The sequence below is a fragment of the Myxine glutinosa genome, chromosome 8 (genome assembly GCF_964187855.1).
Source record: "Myxine glutinosa chromosome 8, kmMyxGlut1.1, whole genome shotgun sequence".
NCBI classification, from domain to species: Eukaryota; Metazoa; Chordata; class Myxini; order Myxiniformes; family Myxinidae; genus Myxine; species Myxine glutinosa.
In genome coordinates, this window is record NC_136268.1 from 49,536,617 (window position 1) to 49,549,970 (window position 13,354).

Genomic DNA, 13,354 nt, shown 5'->3' on the forward strand with positions numbered 1-13,354 from the left:
GTATCATCTTTGCAAAGCAGCCAAAGACCTGTCTTCAATCAATCAATATTCTCAAGCTCTTCCTCTTTTTTCATTCACAATTGTTATCTTTTCTAATTCTCTATTCTCTTTATGGTGCGCGCGCATCCCGCGTTGATAGTGTGCCTCCATTTAAATCAGTCTTTCACTTTCCTTCTTCCACTTCTTTTAAATTTCTATATTTTGTCACCACCGACATGTTTCTTCTACTCAATCGCTCTGTACACCTCGAATCAGGCAATCAGCATGAACTTATACTCATGAATTACACTTCATTTTGCCGTGAGTTTTGCGATACATTTCAAGGTTAAATCAATCCTGCCCGATTGTATGCTTATTGTGACACATTGGAAGAATGAAAATAAATCATTATCCAATATAATTTCCCTTTTGGGCACAGAGAAAGACAGCTTGATAAATAAACGGGCACACTGCACTTCACGCACAATGGGAATAGGTTATGTACGCCGTGGCCGATGGAAACAAAATGGCTTCTATTAACAGGTTGGTGTGACTATATATATATATGTGTATATATATATATATATATATATATATATATATATATATATATATATATATATATATGTATATATATATATATATATATATATATATATATATATATATATATATATATATATATATATATATATATATATATATATATATATACGTATATATATATATATATATATATATATATATATATATATATATATATATATATATATATATATATATATATAACTGTAAGAAATAGTAGAAACTCCAAAGTACGAGCAGGGCGTCTCATTTGTATTGAATAAATAATCGTTAGATTAAATAAGACGCGGACGTAGCTTCAGGACGTCGATCTTTAATTGTCGACAAGCTTTCGACCAACAAAGGTCTTCTTCTGAGTCTACAAAAACAGCAGGCATGTATATCAGTCAAGTATGTATGGTGATATGTGTGTGAGATGTGTGATGTGTGTAGAAAATGCATATGTGTAGAAATGATCTTCCTTCTGTATGCATTTTCTACACACATCACACATCTCACACACATATCACCATACATACTTGACTGATATACATGCCTACTGTTTTTGTAGACTCAGAAGATGACCTTTGTTGGTCGAAAGCTTGTCGACAATTAAAGATCGACGTCCTGAAGCTACGTCCGCGTCTTATTTAATCTAACGATTATATATATATATATATATATATATATATATATATATATATATATATATATATATATATATATATATATATATATACACATACATATATATATATATAAAACACAGTGTGTGTGTGTGTGTGTGTGTGTGTGTGTGTGTGTGTGTGTGTGTGTGTGTGTGTGTGTGTGTGTGTGTGATGTTACCGGTAGACTCCTAAACGGAGAGGTTCACGTACTTGATATTTGGCACAGACATGGCCATTGAGCCTGGGACGAACATGGCCGACCTAAAAATTGATTTCATAATATTTTTTTTACCATATTTTTTACCACAGCGCGAAATATTATGACCGGAATCTGACCGGTAGCAGAGCAGCGCGCTGATTCGCTCAGAGCGATCACGTGATGTTCGTTGCTGCCATTAACTTCGCACGTATTTCAGAGCGAAAGCAATTGCGTTTTTGCCGGGTACTTCTGCATGATTAGCATTTAGCATGATTTAGCATGTTTCACGTAGATTTTTTTTCAGCGAGCAGAAGTACCCGGCATTGTACGAATAATATATAGATAGTGCCATGTCGGGCGGAGTGATGCCGCTGTGGGAGGGACCGAGCAATGTCGCTGTGGGCGGGACCGAGCGAGGCAGCTATGGGCGGGGCCGAGAGAGGTCGCTGTGGGCGGGGCCGAGCGAGGTCTGCGTTAATGCGTTGCCGTTGCCTGGTATAAAAAGATGGTGCTTGGTGCCTCTCTGCGTCAAGATACGGACTTGATGTCCGATCTTTACAACAGACATTCCAATGATGATGATGATGATAAATGTAATACCACTCAAGGAAGGCCCACAACTCAAGAGAGTGGAAAAAAAACAATAAAATGAACAAAAATACGGGAAGGAGAAGCAACCACTCAGAAGAATGACAGAAAATCATTTCCCTTAAATTTACCGTGTTCACCAACTAGCACGACCAGATACAGGACACCAAAATAATTTCCCCTTACACATATCGTGTCCACCAACCAGCAAGACCATACCACTTACCTCTGGATCAAACTGTATTTCAAATAGTTCAAACGGTTTTTACATGCTTGCGTCTCCTAGCAACCAATGAAAATTTTTCAAAAATATTGTAGTACATAATTTTTTTATAATGTACCATATTTAGGCAGTATATTTATTTACGCCATGAGTAAGGAAGGAAAATTCCAGCGCGCTGATTCGCTCATTCGCGCTCATTGATGATCACGATCACGTGATGACGTGATCACGAATGATGTTCGTGACGCGATCACGTGATGTTCCTTGCCGCCATAAACTCACAGCAAGTAGCATAGATTTTAGCATGATTCAGCATGATTTAGCATGATTTAGCATAGATAGTAGCATGTTTCACATCGATTTTTTTTCAGCGAGGAATATTATACACGGATTCTGACCGGTGGCAGAGCAGCGCGCTGATTCGCTCAGAGCAATCACGTGATGTTCCATCTCCGCCGCCAGTTGGCTTCACTTTTCACGGAGTATGAGCGTTCGATATATTTTCAATTCAGTGTGCCGACTCGCTCACGTACTTGATTTGTGGCATAGACATGGCCATTGGGCCTTCACGGTGTAATTTGTGCGCGGCTTTTGTCCGAGTGAGCTTGAGTCGAGAGGCGAATGTACGGGTTGGGAATGTACGGGTCTCCCTTCCCCCACCCGGCAACGCCGGTACTGGAGGGCGTCACAGGATCGGTGAGTCTCCAAAATCCGCTTCGTGCTATTGCGAAGATTCAGGACGATGTCGCGATTGTTGTGCTGCTCTCCGACTATGAGAACTGCAACGTCATTTTTGACTGGCCCTCCCTTTCCCCCTCCCCTCCCCCTTACCCCTTCCCCTCCCCCCTACCCCACCCCCTCCCATCCCCCTCCCCTCCCCTCTGCCCCTTCCCCTCCCACCCCTCTCCTCTCCCATCTCTCCCCCTCCCACCCCTCTCCTCTCCTCTCCCATCCCTCCCCCTCCCCCCCCTCCTCTCCTCCCCTCCCCCCCGTTCCCTCTCCTCCTCTTCCCCTCCCCTCCCCCACCAGGCAATGCGGGTACTTCTGCTAGTAAATATATATACCATCCCTCCCCTCCCCCATCCCTCCCCCCTCTCCTAGCAGAAGTACCTGGCATTGCCGGGTGGGGGAGGGAGGGGAGGGGGGAGAGGAGGAGAGGGGAACGGGGGGAGGGGAGGAGAGGGGGGGAGGGTGAGGGACGGGAGGAGAGGGGTGGGAGGGGGGGAGGCGAGGGGGAGAGAGAGGGGGAGGAGGGGAGGGGAAGGGGGAGGGGGAGGGGGAGGGGAGGGGGTGGGGGAGGGATGGGAGGGGGAGGGGGAGGAGAATGGGTAGGGGGGAGGGGGAGGAGAATGGGTAGGGGGGAGGGGAAGGGGTAGGGGGGAGGGGGAAAAGGGAAAAGGGAGGGGGGTAGGGGGAGTGAAGGGGAGGCCAGTCAACAATGACGTTTGCAGTTCTCATGGTCGGAGAGCAGCACAACAATCGCGACATCGTCCCTGAATCTTCGCAATAGCACGAAGCGGATTTGGCGACTCACCGATCCTGTGACGCCCTCCAGTACCGGCGTTGCCGGGTGGGGGAAGGGAGACCCGTACATTCCCAACCCGTACATTCGCCCTCTCGACTCAAGCTCACTCGGACAAAAGCCTCGCACAAATTACACCGTGAAGGCCCAATGGCCATGTCTATGCCACAAATCAAGTACGTGAGCGAGTCGGCGCACCTGAATTGAAAATATATAGAATGCTCATACTCCGCTCATACTTTTATCCCTGGTGTTGGGCTAGCGGCTAGGGTGCCGGCTTAGGATCCTAGGATCCTGGTTCGAATCCCGGTCAATCGCTGAAATTAACGCCAGGGGAGTTGACTCAGCCTGTCATCCTTCCGAGGTCGGCTAATTGAGTACCAGTTCACTGGTAATTCCTGCTTGTCGTTAAAGGCGGCAAAAAGGGTTGGCGTCAGGAAGGGCATCCGGCCGTAAACATTGCTTCAAAAAGGGGACCGAAAAACAACAACAACCACAGTTCCCGAAAAAGGCCAACCCCCGCTTGCGGGGGAAATGGCCTCTAAAGGTGGTATTTTTTTTTTTTTTTTTTTTTCATACTCCGTGAAAAGTGAAGCCAACTGGCGGCGGAGATGGAACATCACGTGATTGCTCTGAGCGAATCAGCGCGCTGCTCTGCCACCGGTCAGAATCCATGTATAATATTCCTCGCTGAAAAAAAATCTATGTGAAACATGCTACTATCTATGCTAAATCATGCTAAATCATGCTAAATCATGCTAAATGCTAATCATGCTAAAATCTATGCTACTTGCTGTGAGTTTATGGCGGCAAGGAACATCACGTGATCGCGTCACGAACATCATTCGTGATCACGTCATCACGTGATCGTGATCGTCATCAATGAGCGCGAATGAGCGAATCAGCACGCTGGAAATTTTCCTTCCTTACTCATGGCGTAAATAAAATATACTGCCGTAAATATGGTACATTATTAAAAAATAAATGTACTACAATATTTTTGAAAAATTTCATTGGTTGCTAGGAGATGGCAGCATGTAAAAACCGTTTGAATATTTGAAATACAGTTTGATCCAGAGGTAAGTGGTATGGTCTTGCTGGTTGGTGGACACGATATGTGTAAGGGAAATTATTTTGGTGTCCTGTATCTGGTCGTGCTAGTTGGTGAACACGGTAAATTTAAGGGAAATGATTTTCTGTCATTCTTCTGAGTGGTTGCTTCTCCTTCCCCGTATTTCTGTTCATTTTATTGTTTTTTTTCCACTCTCTTGAGTTGTGGGCCTTCCTTGAGTGGTATTACATTTATCATCATCATCATTGGAATGTCTGTTGTAAAGATACGGACATCAAGTCCATATCTTGACGCAGAGAGCATCAAAATACACCATCTTTTTATACCAGGCAACGGCAACGGCAACGCACTAACGCAGACCTCGCTCGGCCCCGCCCACAGCGATCTCTCTCGGGCCCCGCCCACAGCTGCCTCGCTCGGTCCCGCCCACAGCGACCTCGCTCGGTCCCGCCCACAGCGACATTGCTCGGTCCCTCCCACAGCGGCATCACTCCGCCCTACACGGCACTATCTATATATTATTCGTACAATGCCGGGTACTTCTGCTCGCTGAAAAAAAAATCTACGTGAAACATGCTACTATCTATGCTAAATCATGCGAAATCATGCTAAATGCTAATCATGCAGAAGTACCCGGTAAAAACGCAATTGCTTTCGCTCTGAAATACGTGCGAAGTTAATGGCGGCAACGAACATCACGTGATCGCTCTGAGCGAATCAGCGCGCTGCTCTGCTACCGGTCAGATTCCGGTCATAATATTTCGCGCTGAGGTAAAAAGATGGTAAAAAAAATTATGAAATCAATTTTTAGGTCGGCCATGTTCGTCCAGGCTCAATGGCCATGTCTGTGCCAAATATCAAGTACGTGAGCCTCTCCGTTTAGGAGTCTACCGGTAACATATATATATCTCACACACACACACACACACACACACACACACACACACACACACACACACACACACACACACACACACACACACACACACACACACACACACACACACACACACAGTGTTTTATACATATAGATATATATCTATATATATAAAACACAGTGTGTGCGCGTGTGTGTTACCGATAGACTCCGAAACGGAGAGGCTCACGTGCTTGATATTTGGCATAGACATGGCCATTGAGCCTGGACGAACATGGCTGAGACCATATTTGACGAGATCCATATTTTTTATTCATATTTACGTCAGCGCATTTCAGCGAAGTACCCGCTAATCTCAGCCGGTGCCAGAGCTCGCTGATTCGCTCAGAGCGATCACGTGATGTTCCATCCCGTCACACGTCACACGTTTGCACGTAATTCAGGGCGAAAAGCGATTACGGTTTTTCACCTTTATGCGACCGTGTTTTGTGTCGATTTTGTGCGATATGAATTAAATTTTATTCATATTTCGTGTTTACGAATTCGAATACGAAGGATTTCCCCTTTCCCCTTTCGATTTCGAATACGAATCGAATACGAGCTTGAGTCGAGAGGGCGAATGTACGGGTTGGGAATGTACGGGTTTCCCCTCCCCCCACACGGCAATGCGGGTACTTCTGCGAGGATCACGTGATGTTCCAACTTTGCCGCCATAATCAGTTATGCGTTCGCACGTAATTCAGTTTTTTTCACATTTCAGCGAGGAGACATTGCCATTCACACCACATAGGTTTTGGTCACTTTCATCTGATATTTGTGATTTATTTCAAACAAACTGTATTCCCATCTACACGGCCATGTATTCCTATTAACGTTATGTAAAGTACATAAATTGTGTGGATTACATCATTTCTGGATGTGATCAATTGCCAGTAACCATCTATATCCCTCCCCTCCCCTCCCCTCCTCCCCTCCCCTCCCCTCCTCCCTCCCTCTCCCTTTCCCCCTACCCTCTCCCCTCCCCTCACTGCCCCTCCCCTCCCCTTCCCTTCCGGCAATGCCAGGTACTTCTGCTAATATATATTATATATATATATATATATATATATATATATATATATATATATATATATTATATATATATATATATATATATATATATATATATATATATATATATATATATATATACAGTGGGGAGAACAAGTATTTGATACACTGCGATTTTGCAGGTTTTCCCACTTACAAAGCACGACAAGGTCTGTAATTTTTATCATAGGTACACTTCAACTGTGGAAGACGGAATCTAAAACAAAAATCCCTGAAAATCACATTGTATGATTTTTAAGTAATTAATTTGCATTTTATTGCATGAAATAAGTATTTGATACATCAGAAAAACAGAACTTAATATTTGGTACAGAAACCTTTGTTTGCAATTACAGAGATCAGACGTTTCCTGTAGTTCTTAACCAGGTTTGCACACACTGCAGCAGGGATTTTGGCCCACTCCTCCATACAGATCTTCACCAGATCCTTCAGGTTCGGGGCTGTCGCTGCGCAACACAGACTTTCAGCTCCCTCCAAAGATTTTCTATTGGGTTCAGGTCTGGAGACTGGCTAGGCCACTCCAGGACCTTGAGATGCTTCGTACGGAGCCACTCCTTAGTTGCCCTGGCAGTGTGTTTCGGGTCGTTGTCATGCTGGAAGACCCAGCCACGCCCCATCTTCAATGCTCTTATTGAGGGAAGGAGATTGTTGGCCAAGATCTCACGATACATGGCCCCATCCATCCTCCCCTCAATACGGTGCAGTCGTCCTGTCCCCTTTGCAGAAAAGCATCCCCAAAGAATGATGTTTCCCACCTCCATGCTTCACGGTTGGGATGGTGTTCTTGGGGTTGTACTCATCCTTCTTCTTCCTCCAAACACGGCGAGTGGTGTTTAAACCAAAAAGCTCTATTTTGGTCTCATCAGACCACATGACCTTCTCCCATTCCTCTCTGGATCATCCAGATGGTCATTGGCAAACTTCAGACGGGCCTTGGACATGCGCTGGCTTGAGCAGAGGGACCTTGCGTGCGCTGCAGGATTTTAATCCATGACAGCGTAGTGTGTTACTTATGGTTTTCTTTGATACTGTGGTCCCAGCTCTCTTCAGGTCATTGACCAGGTCCTGCCGTGTAGTTCTGGGCTGATCCCTCACCTTTCTCATGATCATTGAGGCTCCACGAGGTGAGATCTTGCATGGAGCCCCAGACCGAGGGAGATTGACTGTCATCTGAACTTCTTCCATTTTCTAATAATTGCGCCAACAGTTGTTGCCTTCTCACCAAGCTGCTTGCCTATTTGTCCTGTAGCCCATCCCAGCCTTGTGCAAGTCTACAAATTTGTCCCTGATGTCCTTAGACAGCTCTCTGGTCTTGCCCATTGTGGAGAGGTTGGAGTCTGAGTGTGGACAGGTCTGGAGACGGCTTTGCGGTCGGTCTTTGCGGTCTTTGTGGTCGGAGACGGTCTGGAGACGTCTTTATGCAGATAACGAGTTCAAACAGGTGCAGTTAATACAGGTAATGAGTGGAGAATGGGAGGGCTTCTTAAAGAAAAAACTAACAGGTCTGTGAGAGCCGGAATTCTTACTGGTTGGTAGGTGATCAAATACTTATTTCATGCAATAAACTGCAAATTAATTACTTAAAAATCATACAATGTGATTTTCAGGATTTTGTTTTAGATTCCGTCTTCCACAGTTGAAGTGTACCTATGATAAAAATTACAGACCTTTACGTGCTTTGTAAGTGGGAAAACCTGCAAAATCGGCAGTGTATCAAATACTTGTTCTCCCACTGTATATATATATATATATATATATAATATACACAGTGGGGAGATATATTTACATATATATATTTATATATATATATATTTATTTATTTATATTTAAATATATATATATATTTACGAATTTGGGTAGTGATATATGTAGAGCAGAGTAGATCTGAGTAGGTAACATGCTTCGACTGTCGCGATAGGGAATCTACCTGTAATAAGTCATGTGTAGGCGTTTTGTCGGCGAAGATGTATGATTGTGAATCTACCAGGAGATTCATGTGTAAGTAGTGTAGGGAATAATGAGTACAGCCCTTGTATGTCTCACCTGGTAGTCAAACCTTTGTCTCTTATGGCACTGCAGACCACAGACACTAGTTAGGACCTTTAGTACAACATTAATGACGCCCTTTCCCCCCTGACTTGACTTAGGAAGAAATCGGGCTAGGACACCGCCGATAATGGCCACCCACCATTGCACCCTCCGCGAGGCCTATCCACCTCGCATAGCACGTGCTACAACACAAGGAGTAGGGCACAGGAGTGAGAGTGGTGCAGTGGGCATTGCCCCTGGACGAGCCGGCGGAGGCTCTGATTGGCAGAGCAGTGCGCCAATGCTGACGTCACCGGGCCAGGGATATTAACAGGGGGCTGGACGCTTTTTCGAGAGTGCAGAACAGGAGAGTTCGTTTGAGGTGCGCACAAGTGGAGAGTTCAGATCTGAGTCAAGAGTTCGAGCGCACGAGTTGGATCAAGAGTTCGTGTGCGCATTTGAGAGGAGTTGAGGCAGGAGTTGAGCAGGAGTTGAGGAGGAGGGCTGGGAGTTGAGAGTCGCGCAGCCCATGAGTCACGAGTTGGTGTTGAGTTGAGTGAGAAGAGTCACACTCTGGCCCTCTGGCAGTTCAATAGAGAGTGGATTCGTGGTCGAGAGTTGGTTTTGCAGGGTGCGCAGTTGGCAATGAGCAATTGAGAAGCGAGTTGGAAGGACGAGACGTGCAGTCACACCTGCATTCTCTCCGTTCCTGTCTTTTCGTGCTTCGTGTGGGGATCGACCTCGTGTGAAGCCGCTGGCCTGCGTTGGGTGCTTTGGAGCTTGGTGCACGGACCTCATGGGTGGCGGGAGGATCGGAGCTTGGAGCAAGGCCTTGTGGGTGCATTGGGGCCGAGCGGGGCCGTGGTGGACGGCAAACAATACAAGACGACAAAGACAGATAAGCCGAGCTCCGGGTGTACATTTTACATGACGTGTTCTTTTTATTAATTCATAATCCCTCGTTTTGTTTCTGAAGTCGGTGTGCGGGATCCCGATTTAGGATATTTATTACCGGCGCGTGTTTTTTTCCTGTCCCTGCCTTTATTCAATAAACCCTTATATTATTTTTGTACAAATTCCTGAACGCAGTTTCCTGATTGATTTGATAGTTAAGGCTGCGGGGACTTGCGCCGCTTCCCTCCATTCCGCGCGCCCAGGTGTTTTAGATTTTGGAATCCGCCATTGAGTTTCCACCATTGAGTTTCCGCCTCGGAGTTAAAGCCTTCGTGATCGGCATCCGCGATCGCCTGATATAAATTGCGGCGGTTGCGTGACAATATATACATAAGGACTCCAAAGCAACCTCCCCCCTCCCCCACTCCCAAAAAAGGCATGCCATTGTTCTTTTGCACATGCATTCAGAAATGCCTCTACAATCGCTAATCTCTGCCCCATATTCCATCACACGTTCTCACGTCCTCTTTTCCTTTCACCTCCAATACTTCTTAAACTTTCTGCTCCCGGCTCAATAGCAAAGCCACATCACAACTCCAGATGACACTGACGGTTCTTGCTAAAATCACCCATAAATAATCCTTGCTTACACTCGGTCGAGATGCTCGACTCCACATTGCTGAACTCGGTTTACAGAAGGTTGAGGAGAACAGCGATGAGCACCAGCTCACGTCCAAAACAAAACTGTCCCATTCACTCGCCTCTATCATGGTTCTCTTACGAGTGCTCCCCCCACTCTAATGCTCTGGCCCATCAATATCAGAGATCAGCCTTTCAACTTCATTGATATTTCCATACAAGCTGCTGCCGTTAACGCAGATATTGTAGTCTCACAAACATTTATTTCACAGGATGTTCCATACTCTGTGGGTCACCCTGGTTATCGTCTCCTTCGCTCCGACAGGTCACAATCCCACAATGGTGGTGGTGGTGGTGGTGTCGCTGTGTGTACTGTATATTTATTCCTCCCTTCCAAACACTCACTCCTCACTGGTCACCCACAACCCTGTGGAGTGCATTTGGTGTGTGTTAATCTCCAAACAACGTATTGTCTCTTTATGTGGACAGAATACCCCCTGCCCCACCCCAACCGACTCCAATTATTCCATATACAAGGCTTTCCAAAAACACTGATACTTTGCTCATCGTTGTTCTTTCTTCGTAATCTGTAGAGATAAATTGACACCATGTAAGCTGGCTTTGTGTTGGTTCAAATACTTCATCACTTTGCTGAAGAGCGAAGTCATTCTGTGAAATGACTGGACTTGGTCTGTTCCTTTTCCAATACACATCGCAACAAATGGCATCCATTCATTAATAGACCTTATCAAACCTCTCCTGATCCTCAGCTCTTCTGACCACGTGTTGGTAAAAGTTGGTGTATCATTGGCAGCAGTAACAAAACATTCATGGCACAGATGTGTATGGAAATTTGGTAAAAAATAATTTGTCTGGCCTTAAATCCACTCTCTTCAGCTATGACTGGCTCATCATCACATCAGCTCCCAACACTGACGACTACTAGAATTTCTTCAGCAACTAATTAATTTGTCTTCTTCACAAGTTCATCCAATCCCACATTCAACTTTTCTGTCCATCAACTCTAGCCTGGTATGCTGTTGCGTGTGGTGAGGCCATTACAACAAGCATTCTGAGTATTGCGCTGCAATACATGTCCCCTACCGGCAGTCTGTCATCCGGAAAACTGTTGGGGAAATTACCAAAGGTTATTTACCCACAGGTTCTGAATCGTTCCCAATCGCTAATTACCTCAGGACAGGCTCACCTGTGATTCGCACTCGGGACTTCGATTTATACACCTTGTAGACAGGTCAGAAGAAGCACCATAAATAAGTTATGGATAAAGAACCTTTCGAGTCGCTAAATATCAGTAATTTATTATATTTTCCGGTTCACGATCAATGATCGATGTGTATATATATGTTGCTCGGCTTGGCTCCGCCCCTCCCGAAAGCGCGTGCTGTGTCGCGCTGTTGACGTTCGCGAGACGAGGCTGAGGGCGCTCTAGAATAAACAAAGGAGGAGGTTCTTGAGGAGAACTCTAGAATAAACAAAGTGCCATAACTTTGTCAAAAATGATCGAAACGTCGTGAAGTTCGAACTTGATCTGTAACTTATCATGAGGAAACCATGTACCAAGTCTGAAATCATTAGCATTAAGAGTTTCGAAAAAAAGTCCGGAAAACTGTTCTTTGCGTGACGGACTGAAAGACTGACGGACGGACAGACGGACAGACGGAGGGAGGGACGGAGGGACGGCGTGCAAACCTCTGGTCCCCTCCGGTGTACACCGGTAGGGGACTAATAAAGCACATTGCATTCCCCTCTTGCAAGGCAAAATGTACTAATGGTAACATGCAGCCTCTCCGCAGTCCTATGATAATACATTTTCAACCAAAGAAAAAGCTGAAAATACTTCAAGTGCATCAAGTCCGTTTAACCCCTCGACAAAGTTTCAGCTTTTAATCTCATGACACCATCAAAACATCGGAATGGTAATCAGCTGCCTTTTCAAGTCCCTACCCTTTCCTATAACATCCTCCCAAAAAGTGATAAAATGCAGATGCAAGCAAACATGTCATGTGTTTTTGACATCAGTGCAACCAAACCGTATTGGAGCAGAGATGAAAATTGAGGTGTGTGCTGGCCGCATTGCATTGTCTTACCTGCTTTTTCAAAGCCAGAAGAAGAAGAACTCGAGGCAAGTTGGGCAAAGCTTACATCGATGTCGCTCTGTTTATCGATCACAAATCGTTGGCTCCATGATTCTGCAAATATGGGAAATGGACAAAATCTTACAACACTGCCAGCCAAATGTTTTATTGAACCTCTTGAAGCAAGCAATACACTGAAAACAAGAAATAAAAATTAACGGTGCTCAAAGATCACAACTCATCCCATTTCATAAGCTTCGAAAACATTTAGCTATTCTTACTATATACAATTCACGGACCGGTGTGTGTTTCTTTGTCGCACTACTCCTACAATTCCGCGCCAATTCCATCCAGACTTGCTACATCGGATCAGGATGAACACAATTACTCAGGATGCTACAAAGGATCAGGATGATGTTGAACACAATTAGTGCATAGTTGCGCTGTTGTTGTTGTGTTGCCACAGTCAGTTCTGGTTGAACAGACTAGCGGCACAGAGATAGCCAACCAATCTCACAGGCACGACCTAGAGATCCCTCACATCCAAGATGTTGTGCTCTTGCCTACGTGAAGCCAGGACTGCACAGTCTTCCATATGTTTTAATGTGTGTGGAGCGGCCTGACAGTGGTTGCAGGTGTCGTCAGTGGTGTCATCGAGTCCATGTTTGTAGTGTAAAAGTTGTGGGTGGTGTCCACAGCAAAGGCATGAAAGGTGAACACGATCAGATCTAGGGAGTAGTTTCTCTGTGTCATCGAAGGGTGGGAGTTTTGTGCCAAAGATACAGTTTGGGCCCACAGGTTGCGTTTATGGTTATGTGGGTGTGGATGTGTTTTTTGTATTTTCTGTTTGGTGGAGGGATGTTACAAAGGATGTCACTGTAGTTTAATGTGTCTA

General features: G+C 45.1%; 1 protein-coding gene across 3 annotated transcripts in view; it reads right to left on the bottom strand.

Annotated features, from left to right (window-relative positions):
• The window catches only part of RANBP2 (RAN binding protein 2), a 239,538-nt gene that overhangs the window by 25,480 nt on the left and 200,704 nt on the right, over positions 1 to 13,354 (bottom strand). For all 3 annotated transcript variants that reach the window (XM_068124437.2, XM_068124434.2, XM_068124436.2), the window contains exon 29: positions 12,472 to 12,573. In XM_068124437.2, the coding sequence (XP_067980538.2) occupies positions 12,472 to 12,573 (102 nt within the window). The remainder of the gene's footprint in view (positions 1 to 12,471; positions 12,574 to 13,354) is intronic.